This window comes from Puntigrus tetrazona, chromosome 18 (assembly GCF_018831695.1).
Source record: "Puntigrus tetrazona isolate hp1 chromosome 18, ASM1883169v1, whole genome shotgun sequence".
NCBI classification, from domain to species: domain Eukaryota; kingdom Metazoa; phylum Chordata; class Actinopteri; order Cypriniformes; family Cyprinidae; genus Puntigrus; species Puntigrus tetrazona.
Window position 1 is genome coordinate 16,087,832 of NC_056716.1, and position 12,848 is coordinate 16,100,679.

At 38.4% G+C, this 12,848-nt stretch overlaps 1 protein-coding gene across 1 annotated transcript in view; it reads left to right on the forward strand.

Moving 5' to 3' along the window:
- Positions 1-2,258: 2,258 nt before the first annotated feature.
- Positions 2,259-12,848, forward strand: part of LOC122362747 (kinesin-like protein KIFC3) — a 25,755-nt gene continuing 15,165 nt past the window's right edge. The window contains exons 1-2 of the mRNA XM_043264308.1: positions 2,259-3,396; positions 11,367-11,484. Coding sequence (XP_043120243.1) covers positions 3,097-3,396; positions 11,367-11,484 — 418 coding nt within the window. The 5' untranslated portion in view covers positions 2,259-3,096. The remainder of the gene's footprint in view (positions 3,397-11,366; positions 11,485-12,848) is intronic.

Genomic DNA, 12,848 nt, shown 5'->3' on the forward strand with positions numbered 1-12,848 from the left:
ACTTCAGACATGCATATATATGTGTTTTAGCAGGGTTGAATCTAAACTCTGCAGGGCTCCGGCCCTCCAGGAATTGAGCTTGACACCCCTGCTCTAGATGCTAGCATGTGTGTGTGTGAACTTAAGAAGAATCACCTTCATATGGCATCCCTTGAATTTTGTAATCAAATGAATTCACTTTTTTGTATATTTTTAAGAAATGTGACTACATACTCACCACCGTCACACACATTCTCACCATTTCTTAGCCAACAAACATCCTTTTTTTGAAACGGATGTATAGATATGGAAAAACCTTTAGTGATGAGTATTAGACACTTTAGCTATACTGAAAACTATAACCTTATAATTAACTATAATTATAACCTTTTCCTCAGAAATAATCTGCTTTTCAGAGTCATTTTTGCCTAGACTTCGATGTTGTTCTAAAACTTTATAATGTACTTAAGTGGAACGCAAAAGGAGAAATTCTGAATCATACACTGGCCTTTCGTTTCAAAGACTAAACAAAAAAGAGAAGACTTTAATCTTCGCAAATTATATAAAACACAGCTGGAATATGTGCTTGTATGTAAGTTCTTCAAGATTTGTTTTTTACTTTTTCAATAAGGAGAAACATTCAAACTTATTTGGAAAACATCTTTGTGAAGACTCTGATTTGTTTATACTGCCATACTCATACCCACATTATTACAGTTGTATTGTTTTATTCATAGCAGCACTAGAGTCTTTGTTTTCACTTGTCGTATAATTTCAAGTTTATTGCCTTTTTTTATTAGCTCGCATATCTCATAGCATGCATAACACCAGTGTCTGCAAACATCCATTAAAAGACGTTTGCTTTTGGAATCTTGGAAAAATGTAATCACAGCATGGCAGATATTTCCAATTGTTTACATGTTGCATATAATGGAGTGGAAATCTCATTCTTTAGAATAAAAACAAACTTTAATGCAATGCTGTTCTAATGTACAGTATGGTTTTATGGTGGACATCCCATGTGGTTTTTAGTTAAATTATATTGTGGTTTGTTGGTGTCCTGTGTTTCTTGTATAAGATGACCTTATTCATGCTTTGTCATCAAGACAAGTCAGGTTTTATCTTCATAATGTTGTTGTCATATCTTTGTTGTTTTATGGTTTGGCCTCAATTCCTATCTTTTTTTATAGTCCTGAACTGATTGTACCTTTTTAATTAGTTACAATGGTGTACATCCCTCTCCTGGTGGGTCACTGTCCTGCAGAATTTAGCCAAAAAAAAAATCAGTGAAATTTTTCTTATTAGTCAAAATGGATAATATCGTGGTGCAGTTAGTGTTACTACATAAATGTATGGTAAATGATGGTGGTTTGTAGATTTGAAAAGCTTTCTGACTGTATTTTTGTGTACTGTATTTCTAGATGGTCCGTGTAGTTTAAATGAATAAAGCGTTTTAATTCTGATGTTTAAATTGATGTTTAAATAAACATCATATACTGACCATTTAGCCAAGTCTTGTTCTTGTTTCATTAAGGAACATTATGTTGCAGTAATTATTATTATTCTATCACCCAGCCCTTAATCAAGCGCTTCAGACTCGTGTGTGTGTGTGTGTGTGTGTGTGCGTGTGCATTCCTCTGCAGTGAAATGTTAAAGTTTTTCCCACATTATGTGTAATATGCCGTTTAGTCTTCTGAGCATTGACTACTTTATTGGTTAATTTGGTTAGAACAGGCACTATTGTTGTTTGTTCTTGGTCTGAAGTATGTGACAGACAGGCCCCTAAAAAGGGTAATGACCCAGAAGATGGTCTTTTGTTTGTCTGCGCACATGCAGAGAACGTGACACCATTTTTTGTAATCCTGAAGTTCCAGAACAAGGCTTCAGTGACCATTCATGACCACAAATCATAATTCAGCATTCAAGTTTAACACTATCAGCTCTCACTGTGAACTACTGTTTCCTAAGTTGCCCATGTGTATATTATTTTCAGTTCATTGTCAAAAGCATGATGGACGGGTTTGTAAGACGCAGTTCGACAAGGTCATCTCACCATGGAAACGACCAATCATGGGCAGGATTCTTTATCCACACATTTTTGAGTTGATTTTCCTCTTTTTGCATAGATGCAAACAGTTGTTACATCATCGCTAAGAGACGCTAAGCTCTCTGTACTGCAGTGACAGATGGACACCACGAGAAAAGGGAGGGAGAAAGAGTGAATTTTCTCTTTCGGCAGAGGTGTGGGACTTCACCCGCAGTGCAGAAGCAGCCGGACTGCGACCGTTTGGAGTTTGCACAGTCGTATGGACAAAAAACTGGGATAAGGACTATCAATACCAGGCATTATGAGAGAAGGAGTGGACTGACCTTTAAGAGTTTTATTCCTGCAATCCAGACCCTGTAAAAAATACAATAAAACCATTAGTGACTCAACAGGAGGCGAAGATTTGTTGGACATCAGCTTGTGCCAGCGGAGGTTATGGTTCAGTTTTGAAAAGGAGATTTGTGGATTCTCTGGAATACACCTATATTGTTATCCAGGTTAACGTTGGACGGAATGGATACGTAAGAGATAAGGACCCAACATTCAGAAGCTATTCCTGATTAGCTAACTAGTCATCTATTATTCTGCACGTTTGCGTGTGTTTGCATTGGCTTGTTTATCAGGGTGTGTCTTTATAGATGTGTCCAGGTAAGCTTTGTGGGGTTTAAAAGCAGGTGTGCATTAGTTGGCCCTCCCTCATCCTCCCTCAGAATGAGAGATGAGCGCAGCCATCTCATTTGCTGATCAGATCACGGACAGATTATCAGTCTAAATGAGCATTAGAAGTCGTCGAGCTCTGGGGTGTCTGAATAACGTGCTCTGCGTGTGAATACTGGCGGGGAAACAAGCTTTTTGGACTTTTTGGACTTTAGTTTGACACAATCTCACCTTTAGACCGGGCAGCACAGTAGAGCTGATATCAGGACTGTAACTTCAACCAGAAGATAGGGTTCTCTGCTTGCGGTGACCCTGAAACGGGATCGGCTGGAATGACTTTTAAAGGATACTCCATCTCTTTCTCTGGCTGAACGTGTCGTTAGACCTATTTGTGACTCTTAGTCAGTGCTGCCATGTATGTGCTTTGCACACTGGTGTTGCTGTCTCTCCACAACCTGTTTAAGAGACCCAAAGTCCAGGAACCCTTTGAACCCAAGGCTATTGAGGGTCCCGAGCAGCACAGACCAGATGTTCCCAAACTGGGTCGCAAGAAGAGGAACAAGCACCACTTTCATGAAGGTTCTGGACCGGTAGAGACCTCAAGAGTGTCTAGACAGCATGACTTTGAAAGATGCTTGGATGGACCCAGCAGAGCAAGTAAAAGAAGATCTGTGCACCTGGATAATGCGCATGAGAGGAGAAAGAAATCACAGGTGAGATTGAAAGTGGAGGTGAAGGGAATGTGTGTGAGGTTGATCTTCAGGTCTGTTTAGTTTACTGATACATACACACTGATCACTGTCAAACGAGGTTTATTTGAGGTTATTGTTTTTAATCAATCCATTCAGGAGCTGAAATGGCTTCACGTGTTACGCTGATGCTGGAAAAGCTCCATTTAATCCAAAATGCACTTATTTATTTATTGATTTCTTCTAATTATTCATGAGTGTTGTATTATTGATTTAGCGAAACATCAGACGCTTTGCTGGTTGAAGGTTTAGGGCTCAGTTTCCTGTTCTTTGGACTGTTGGGAGTGTGAATTTCCGTGACTGCTGAATGTCTAGTAGAGCTATTTTAGTCAATTGGATGTGTTTCAAGAAGCTCCGTCGCTCATCCAATTGTTCTCAGCTGTTTTGTGCGATCAGCTGTTTTTAGACGAGTGATTTAGAAAGTGAAAGATTTGTAAAAAAAAAAATCAGTGTGTTCTTGTTCAGAGTGTACAATGCATGGGGATTTTCATGTACCTGGAACAGTGTTTATCATGCTGTCCTATTTCTAATGTTCTCTGCTGTCTGATGGACCATTTTAGCGGATATAATCCTGAGTGGTTATGTAAGCAGTGGGTTAAACAGAGAGCTCCCTGTCGTCTTTAATCGTAATTTAATTCATATGGAATGGGCTCAATCTACCATTGTTCCCTTCCCTTAATCTTGTTTCACTTGTTGGATCACCAGAAATCTCTTCTTGCTGGAATTGGTTTGATAGAGTGCTTCCACTTGGAAAAAAAAACTTCCCCGAAATCTAGGTTTCTATGATAAATGAAATCATAGAAACCTAGATGCCAATAAAGTACTTTTTTTAAGAGTGCATGTAAAAACCTTTGCTGGTGAGTGTGATGCACATTTTAAAGAAATTATTGCCACTTTCGTTGAAGCACAACAAGACAGATTATTTTTTTTTTATGTCGGTCAAGTAGCTTGCATGCACATTTCATTTTAGTTGCAGTGAGTTTCAGGGTGTTTAGGTTTACTTGCTCACGACCAGCGATTAGAATGGCAGTATTGGATTATCATTAACAGGCTTGTCGTGTCAATACATGGAAAAATCCTGAGCCGACACAGATTTGCCATCAAAGCTGGCACTGAAGTGTTATTACCTTAATTAGTAAACTTTTAACAAGCATAATAGCTCTGCAGAATACTGTAAGCACCTTTATTACGCTTTACATGGTTTTACAGTGTACTGTATTGGAAAGGGTTTCATAATGCTGACCATAAAGTTATTTGTGCTCTGTTGAAGAGCAACAGCTTGCAATCTGTAGTGTTTGTCAGCCAGTTATTCATGTTCCTGAAGCATGCCACATTCTCTGTACTAGTTCATGTTTGCGTTTGTAACCCAGTTACCTAGCAGTGCCTGAGAGAGTTAGCTCTCGTGGGAGCAGAAGAATGGTGTCAGTGTAGTTACCGAGGGGCCCGTCAATTAATACACCACACAAATGAGTGAGCAAATTCACCCGCTGTGACCGGCTTTAAAAAAAAAGTCATGGCTGTCTTTCTTTTCTTTTTTTTTGCCGTTGAATTGAATATATGGAACATGATTTGTCAAATGATCTCTGATTGAGAAATATTTATAAACAGATTTTGTGTTTATATGCATTTATTAATTTATACAGCTGCATAGATTAGTTTATTTCATACACACAAGTAATTCCAATAAACCCCTTATATGTGTAGTATATATTTTTTGTTCTGAATTCAAATTAATATTTATTCATTTAATCTTTTTTATCAGACCGCTTAACCTCAATAAATGTCAAGGTGGCGGCATACTGATAGCAACAAATAGCATAATGAAGAAAACTCTTATTAAGCATGAAGTTTCTGAAATGAAATGAAAACCAAGTAGTTTGGACTGTTTTATTGCTGTATGTTAGAAATAATAAGCTGTCAAGACATAAAACCACTGCTGACTATAATAGTTGTTTTTCAGGGTCAGTAAATCCATATTGGATTATTTGACTTTTTAATAAGTCAGGGTTAGTTCAGGTTTTACAGTGCTGTGCTACTCAACCAAAAACTGAATGATATTTACGAATTACTCATTAAAGCTAACTACTTATAATGTGTGTGTGTATGTATGGTTATGTTTAGGCTTAGGATAAAGGGTCACTTAGTTACTTGCATGTAATTATACATAATTATTTGTTATAATAGTAAGTAAACCTTTCTTGAAAGTAGTATAGCTATAACTATAAAACTAACATGAAGCAGATCTGTTTTACACTTACAGTTCATTACCAAAAAATGAATTTCTGTACATCGATTGTTCCAAGGCTGTGGGTTCAATTCTGTATAATATCCTTATGTAACTTTATAATATCCTTATATAATATCCTCAAATGCAACATAATTGCATAAACCTTTGCCAAATGTATAAATGCAAAATATATCAGAACGCCAAATTGTAGGCGGATGCTACACACAAACATTGGTGGAGAGGCAGCACCACGCTACATTTGCATGCTAAAATATTTATTTCTGTAGCCAGGCGAGCGGCAGAGAGGGAGGAGGGAATTGTGGGATAGGTGGGGAAGGAGGGCAGAAGCGCGGGGGGCCGTGATGCGGCTCAGATTCCACCGTTACCAAGGAACAGCGACAGGAAGAACGGCGTTCGTGTCAGAACGAGAGTGTGTGTGTGTGAGGAGAGGAGCTGCATGCAGACGCGAGTGTGTGCGTGTGACACACAAAGCGAGCGCGAGAGGGACGGTTTAGCTGGTGGCGGAGCGGCACTGAAATCGGCGGTGGTGTGTGTGTGTACATGAGAGTGTGTGCGCGCTCCAAATAAATGCTATAAAATGAAGGCATGAGCGACGGCAGGAGACCGCAGGGACAGAGGTGAGTTCAGAGAGGATGCTGCAACCTTTTACTTCAACCACGTGTACCGTTGCTCTGCTCACATTTTAAGATACATGTTGGTGTCTAAAATGTAATGCATTACTGTCTTTTATGAGTCGTGGCATGCATGCACAGGTCTGGTGGTGCCGGACGTTGCATGCAGCGTTTAATGCCACGGCGTCCAGCGCAGACAGATGTTTGTGTCGGAGCGCTATGGAGGGATTTACAGGAGCGGAGGGAGGGAAGGAGAGGGTGATTTTACTCTTTCATGATGGGGGGATGGGGGAGCTGTAATAACTGGATTCAGATGAATGTTTCATGGGCCTGAGAAGTTGCATGTGCTTGCGTCCCTGGCTTCCTTGTGTTTGTACAGTGATTTAGACAAAGCAGAGAGAGACAGACAGACAGACAGATGGATAGAGACACACTCAGGGGGTGAATGAAGGATGCAGGGAAATCAGACAGACAGCGACAGACTGTTGGACCACAGGATTCTTGAAACTGCTCACTGGTGGCAGACTGTGTGTGTGTGTGTGTGTGTGTGTGTGTGTGTGTGTCCATGCATCGACTGATACAGTATAAATGATTGATGCTGTAGGCTGGAGTGAATAACTGGTCAGCAGTAACTAACAGGGTACTTTAACAGCTTTTGTTTTATATTCCAGTGATGAATTTGAAAGACTTAATTCAAAAACCACACACTCATTTGCATTGCTCTCAACATGAATGATTATTAATATTCTTGCTTTTTGTAGAAAGCCAATGCTATAGACTGACTAAAATGCTACAGACGTTTGGTTTTGCATTTTTTTAAAAAATTCTGCCTGGACATTGTCAGTTAATTTTATTCATATTTAACCTTAAAACACAATGCAACAAAGTAAAAAATTTTAAATACAGGTAAAACATCAATATGCAAAACAATATATAGTACGTTGAACTTTATACAGAAGTTTTTTTTTATGGATTTTCTGGTTATGAAATATTTCATGTTTTATTTTAAATACATTTAATTTCATTTTATTTATTTGCTTTTTTTATCCGCTTCTACAAATGTACCTTGCAGGGCATATAAATGTGAATATATGTGCAGTTGACTTTCATGTTTGAAGACTGGACTGTTCAGTCTTGGAAAAATGTTAAGATAGATTATGCATTAGCCTGTTTTCTTATTTATTTTTGATTATAAGAACTATTTAAAAACTAATGGTGGACAAATTCAAACCTTTAGTTTTTCTATAATCTCATATTTCATGTCCATAGGTTGTGTTTAACCGTTTAAAGGGCTTTGACATCTCATGAAGGTGCATTCAGATGTGTGTAGTGTCTGTAGACCAGCAGTTGGGTTGTACATGATTTGGCTGTTTTTTGGGGCTTTTTTTTGTCCGTCAGTGGATGTGGGTAGCAGAACTAAAATAGAAAATGAGACACGGGGGACAAAGAGAGAGGAAGTAGGCTAATGAGATTCACACACTCCTCTGCGTGTAAGTGTGCTGCCGAAGATGAAAACCATGTCAGCGTGATGGAAAAAGCTGGCTCTTCCTCAGCTAAACAGCGTTTCATGAAATGAGTATCGGCGGTGTGAGGTTTCATCGGGAACAGAAGCTGATCAGATGTTTCATTAGAGCAGTCTGTTGTGTGAGATCCTCCCAGGAGACCACCGTGAGCTCTGCTGAAACATCAGAAGGACCCGAGTGTTGTTTTACCCACGACAGAGCGTAAATTGACCTTAGGGGAAGAGAGAGAGGCTCTGGGGTAATTCAGACGCCATAATGTTTTCTTGTTTACTGTCACTTATGTTGGAATATTAGAGGTTATATTTGTTTATACGTGTCAGACGTGTGCATCCTCGTGAAAAATAAATCTAATTGGTAAAGAGTGACTCGCATTCAAATCAAGATGTTCACTGCTCCCTCCGGTGGTCAGGTTGATAAATGGCACGGAGATATATTCATTCCAGAAACCTTCTTTCTGTCCCTACCTCAGCTTTTAGGTTTCTTCTCGGGTAAGGACCATCTTTGAGTCAAAGCTCACTTAACCTGTGTCCCAGTTTGAATACCGTCCATCTTAAATTGTGTGTGATGTAGTATTAGGGCAGATAGGATGGATAGTATGCATATTGGGACGCAGGGTACTTGAGTTTGGGGAAGGAAAAAAAAAAAAGTCACATCCTGTCTAGTTTACACTGGTTTCCTCATTAGAAGGTGCATTACAGCATCAATGAAATACATTAATCTTTGAAAACCGTATCATAAGAGTATTTACAGTTTTATTTAAATCATAACTACTTTTAGTGTGAAATATTGTGCTTATACGGTCTTGCTTTTTGGTATTTCATCAGGACATCCAGAAATTAAGTGAGAAATTAAATGGAAACATTTAAGAATTTCTCAAAATTATATACAGTACATTAAGATAAAATCTCACAAAAAGTTTCTATTTCAACTAAATGTTCTTTAAAACTTTTTTTTTATTTTTTAATAGGAAGCAGCACAAATGCTGTCAATATTGCTAGAAATATTACAAGAAATGTTTTTTGAGCAGCAAATTGGCATATTAGAAAGATTTTTGAGGGATCATGTGACGCTGACGGCCGGAATAATGATCATAAACACATTCAGCTTTGCATCACAAAAATATTGTATTGTGCAATATTTAAAATTGTGATTTTAATGTTTAAAAATACAACTGTGTATTGGATTAAATAAATGCAGCCTTTAAAAAAAAAAACATGTTTGAATAAAACTGCTTGAAGTTCAGATGTTTTCTCCCGTATCAAGGGAAAGTGAAGGTGTCAGGTGTGGGGCCTGGATTGGATCAGTCCAAAAACGTCTGTCCTGCCACCACGGTGAAAAGAGGTCATCTACTGACAGCTTAAAGGATTATGGGTAAAATGAACTTGATGCAAGCTGCCCTGTCTCTGTAGGCACAGGACGTCTTCACAGACCTGATAGTGGAAACGCTGTTTGTTTGTTTTTCTTACGATGTGATCGACATGAGCATCATTTTGAAGATGTAAAGAGGTTAAGAGCAGTTTATTTGGTTGTTTTGACGGGAGAAGATAAAGATGTTGGGTTGGATGGGATCACTCATTAACAAGAGCTGGCTGGAGCGGGATCGCCCTGCGCTTCATCAGGACTGCAGGAAAGCTGGACTGATGGTACAGCAGGACTGTGTGTGTGTGTGTGTGTGTGTGTGTGTGTGTGTGTGTGTGTGTGTGTGTGTGTGTGTGTGTGTGTGTGTGACCAGCGTCTCTTAGAGGGGTTTCTATGCTCTGGGAGGATTAGATATGCAGCGTGACTCTCGTTTATTGTTGAGTCGAGACTGATTGCTTGTGCTTCTGTTTACTCAGTTTCTGCCTCTGACTTTCTTTTTGAGCTCAGACTTGTTAAATCGGCCAATGACCCTTTTGTACTGTGACACAGTGTTTTTTTTGTGCGCACTATATAATAATTCAGACTAAACATTCAGAGAGAGCCTTTGTTTTTCATGTTGCTGCGCTGAAGAGGCTATGCAGCGACTATATTATGTATTTTCATGGCAATTAATCACCTACACATACTTTTTAATGGGATATTTTTTATTTTATTGCTGCATTTTTGATGATAGTGTCATTTTTAAAGCAATGTAAAGCATAATAGAAAAACAGTAATATTTTGAAATATTACAATTTAATGTGTAGTTTAATGTTAATGTCATTACTCCCAGTCTTAAATGTCAAAAGATCCTTCAGAATTATTCTAATAGGCTGATTTGGTTATTTCTTATTGTTTTCAAAGCTGAAATCAGTGCTCCTTAGATATCTATCGATGCTTTATTTTTTGAATAGAAGTCCAGAAAAGAAAAGAGAAAGTAAAAAAAAAATTCAAAACAGTAAAAATGCACTTTTATAGGTTCCCCACCCATTTCTATTTTTGGGATGATATAGGATGTTTTTGTTCTTTTTGTTCAAATGCGTTTGCATGTTTATGCAAATACTAGCTAATTTAACAGACAGTGGCTTTCTAAATCTTTCATTGAAATGCTGTAGATTAGTAAACACTGCAATTTTCTTGCAATTTTTTTTTTATTGCTATATATATGTTGTTTGTAAGCAAAAAAGCAGGGTCTATTTGTAGAAGACCCCATTAGTCAGTTAGCCTGTTCAGCGTCCAGGTTCTTGTGTTGTCTGCCGTTAAAGAGTGTAATCCTCGTCTGTCAGTGTGACCTGTGGCCTGTCAATCTAATCTCATTTGTTGTTGCACTGATTGTTCGTGGCCCTGAAGTTCGGTCATTGGAAAGCGTCTGGTCCCGTGACTGCATGAAAGACATGTCAAGATTTCTGCAGCATTTCACCTTTATAGACTTTTTAGTGTGTGTGTGTGTGTGTGTTTGTTGTTCAGGGCAGTATGATAGACATCTTGAACTTTATACTGCACTGTGCTACGATTTTTAGAAATGCCGTATTAGTTAATTAGGCTGTTAAGAAATGTTTTTGTTAGTCTCTTATTCGTCATTGAGTTGCGTTGTTATATTTTGCCCACAATAAAGCTTTAATCATAAAAGAAACAAACCAAAAATCCAAACTACTTTTATAAAAATGTATTTTCAGAAGGTCTAAAAGGCCCTTCATTTACAAAGCATGTCTAAAAAAATTACAGCTTTTGATATCATGTTTTTATGTTAGTAAGTTTAAATTATGTATATATGTGTGTGTATATGTGTATATATATATGTGTGTGTGTGTGTGTGTACGTGTGCATTCACATACACAAGTGCTGTCATACAATTAATTAATCGCATGAAAATAAATACATTTTTATATATATTCTGTGTATAAACAACTTTTTAAATATATACATGCATGTGTTTATATATACACAGAGTAGTCAACATTTGAAGGGGATCAAAAAAGTTTAGGGGTTTAGGTTTTATGACAACTTTGAAAGGTTTTGACTACTGTATATAATTTTTGTTTTGTTTTTCAGACTATTATTATTGTGTGACTATATCAGGGTTAATGATTCATTTCATTCTTTATTCTATGTCACATATATTCATCTGTGGGGTGTGTGTGGGTCTGTTTGCAGCCGGTCCAGCGGTGTGGTCTGCTCGGCCCTGCGGTCATGTACGGCACAAGAAAGACCTGGGACGTCGGCCACACCCCCTGCCTGCAGGAGCTTTGGAACAAAGACCTCTCATTGGATGGTAAGTGCTGTCACATGGGTGGACTACAAAACCGGTGTAGCAACATTCTTCTGAGGAATGTTTGAATGTTTGAGTGTATGCAGGAGTAGGTGTGTGTGTGTGTGTGTGAGAGCTCAGTCATCGAGGAGAGAGCGAGGGATGCGTTCTTACCTACCGACAGGGAGCAACACGGTCAGACGTTCTCAGACCGAACTAAGCGTTCTGTACAGAAGGGTAGCTCTCCTTAGAGACGAGAGCAGGGCTTGAACAGAGGGGGCTATTAGTTGTGCCAGGGAAAATATGTACGTGTGCTAATGCGCTCTGTGCTGCACGGGACAATATAACAACAGGCACAGCGATTGTGTGACAAACAAAGACCAAAAAGGACTAAAACGGGAAGCAGACAAAGAGGAAAATCAGAGAAATGTCTAGCGGCTGGTTTTTGCAGTGATGCAGTGACAGGTTTGCATTCAGTCTGACTCTCTTCTACGAAAGCGGCTCTACTGCTGTGTCATCGTAAACCGCACCGGCGAGAGGCTGCACGTCTCATCCGAGAGCTGTTTGACAAACAGAACGGTAATTGTTGTTTTTTTTTATAAGGTTCAGGGCTGCGTTGAAATCCAGGTTAATGCATCACTCGCAGCAGGCTGTTATCTTATCGTGAGTCAGTGGTTTCTGTTATGCCTGCAGGACCTTTTTCAGATTCATGTGTCCTCTGCAGTCAGCTGTTAAGAATTACTTTACCCAAAACTTAATATTCTGCCATCATTAATGCAAGCTTCATGTTGTTCTGAACCTTAAGGACTTTATTTCTACCAAGTAACACAAACAGAGAAATCATTAACCATTTTATGCAGTAACATTGAATAAGGAGCTCTGAGGATTGAAAAATGACATAAAAGCTAATATTATAAAATCATCTGCAGCACCAGGGGGCCTGCATGACTGGGTCTTTTTTTTTTTTTTTTTTTTTTTTTTTTAANTGGACAAAATGGCAAAAAAAATCTATGAAATGGTCAAATGCATCCATGTAATGCACGTGAGTGGAACAAAGGTTGAAAAACACCTCAAAAAGAACAATATCCTTTCTCTGAAGCGTTTCAAAGCTGCTTTAGATTATTCAGCGAGAGAGCAGACACAATGAACACAAATAGATATGGACCTTTTGAAAAAATAAGAGATTTCAAATCCTACAGTGTTTCAAATTATACAGTGGTTTCGTGAAATTAAAGCCTTTGTTAACGGAAAGTCTTGATAATGTCTCTCGATCTCCTTGATCTGTTCATGAGAAGTATGTATGTCCAACAAGTGAACAATAAATAAATCCTTCACAAACCCATTTATCTGGGTTAGTATTTTTTTTATACTATTATAATATTTCTATT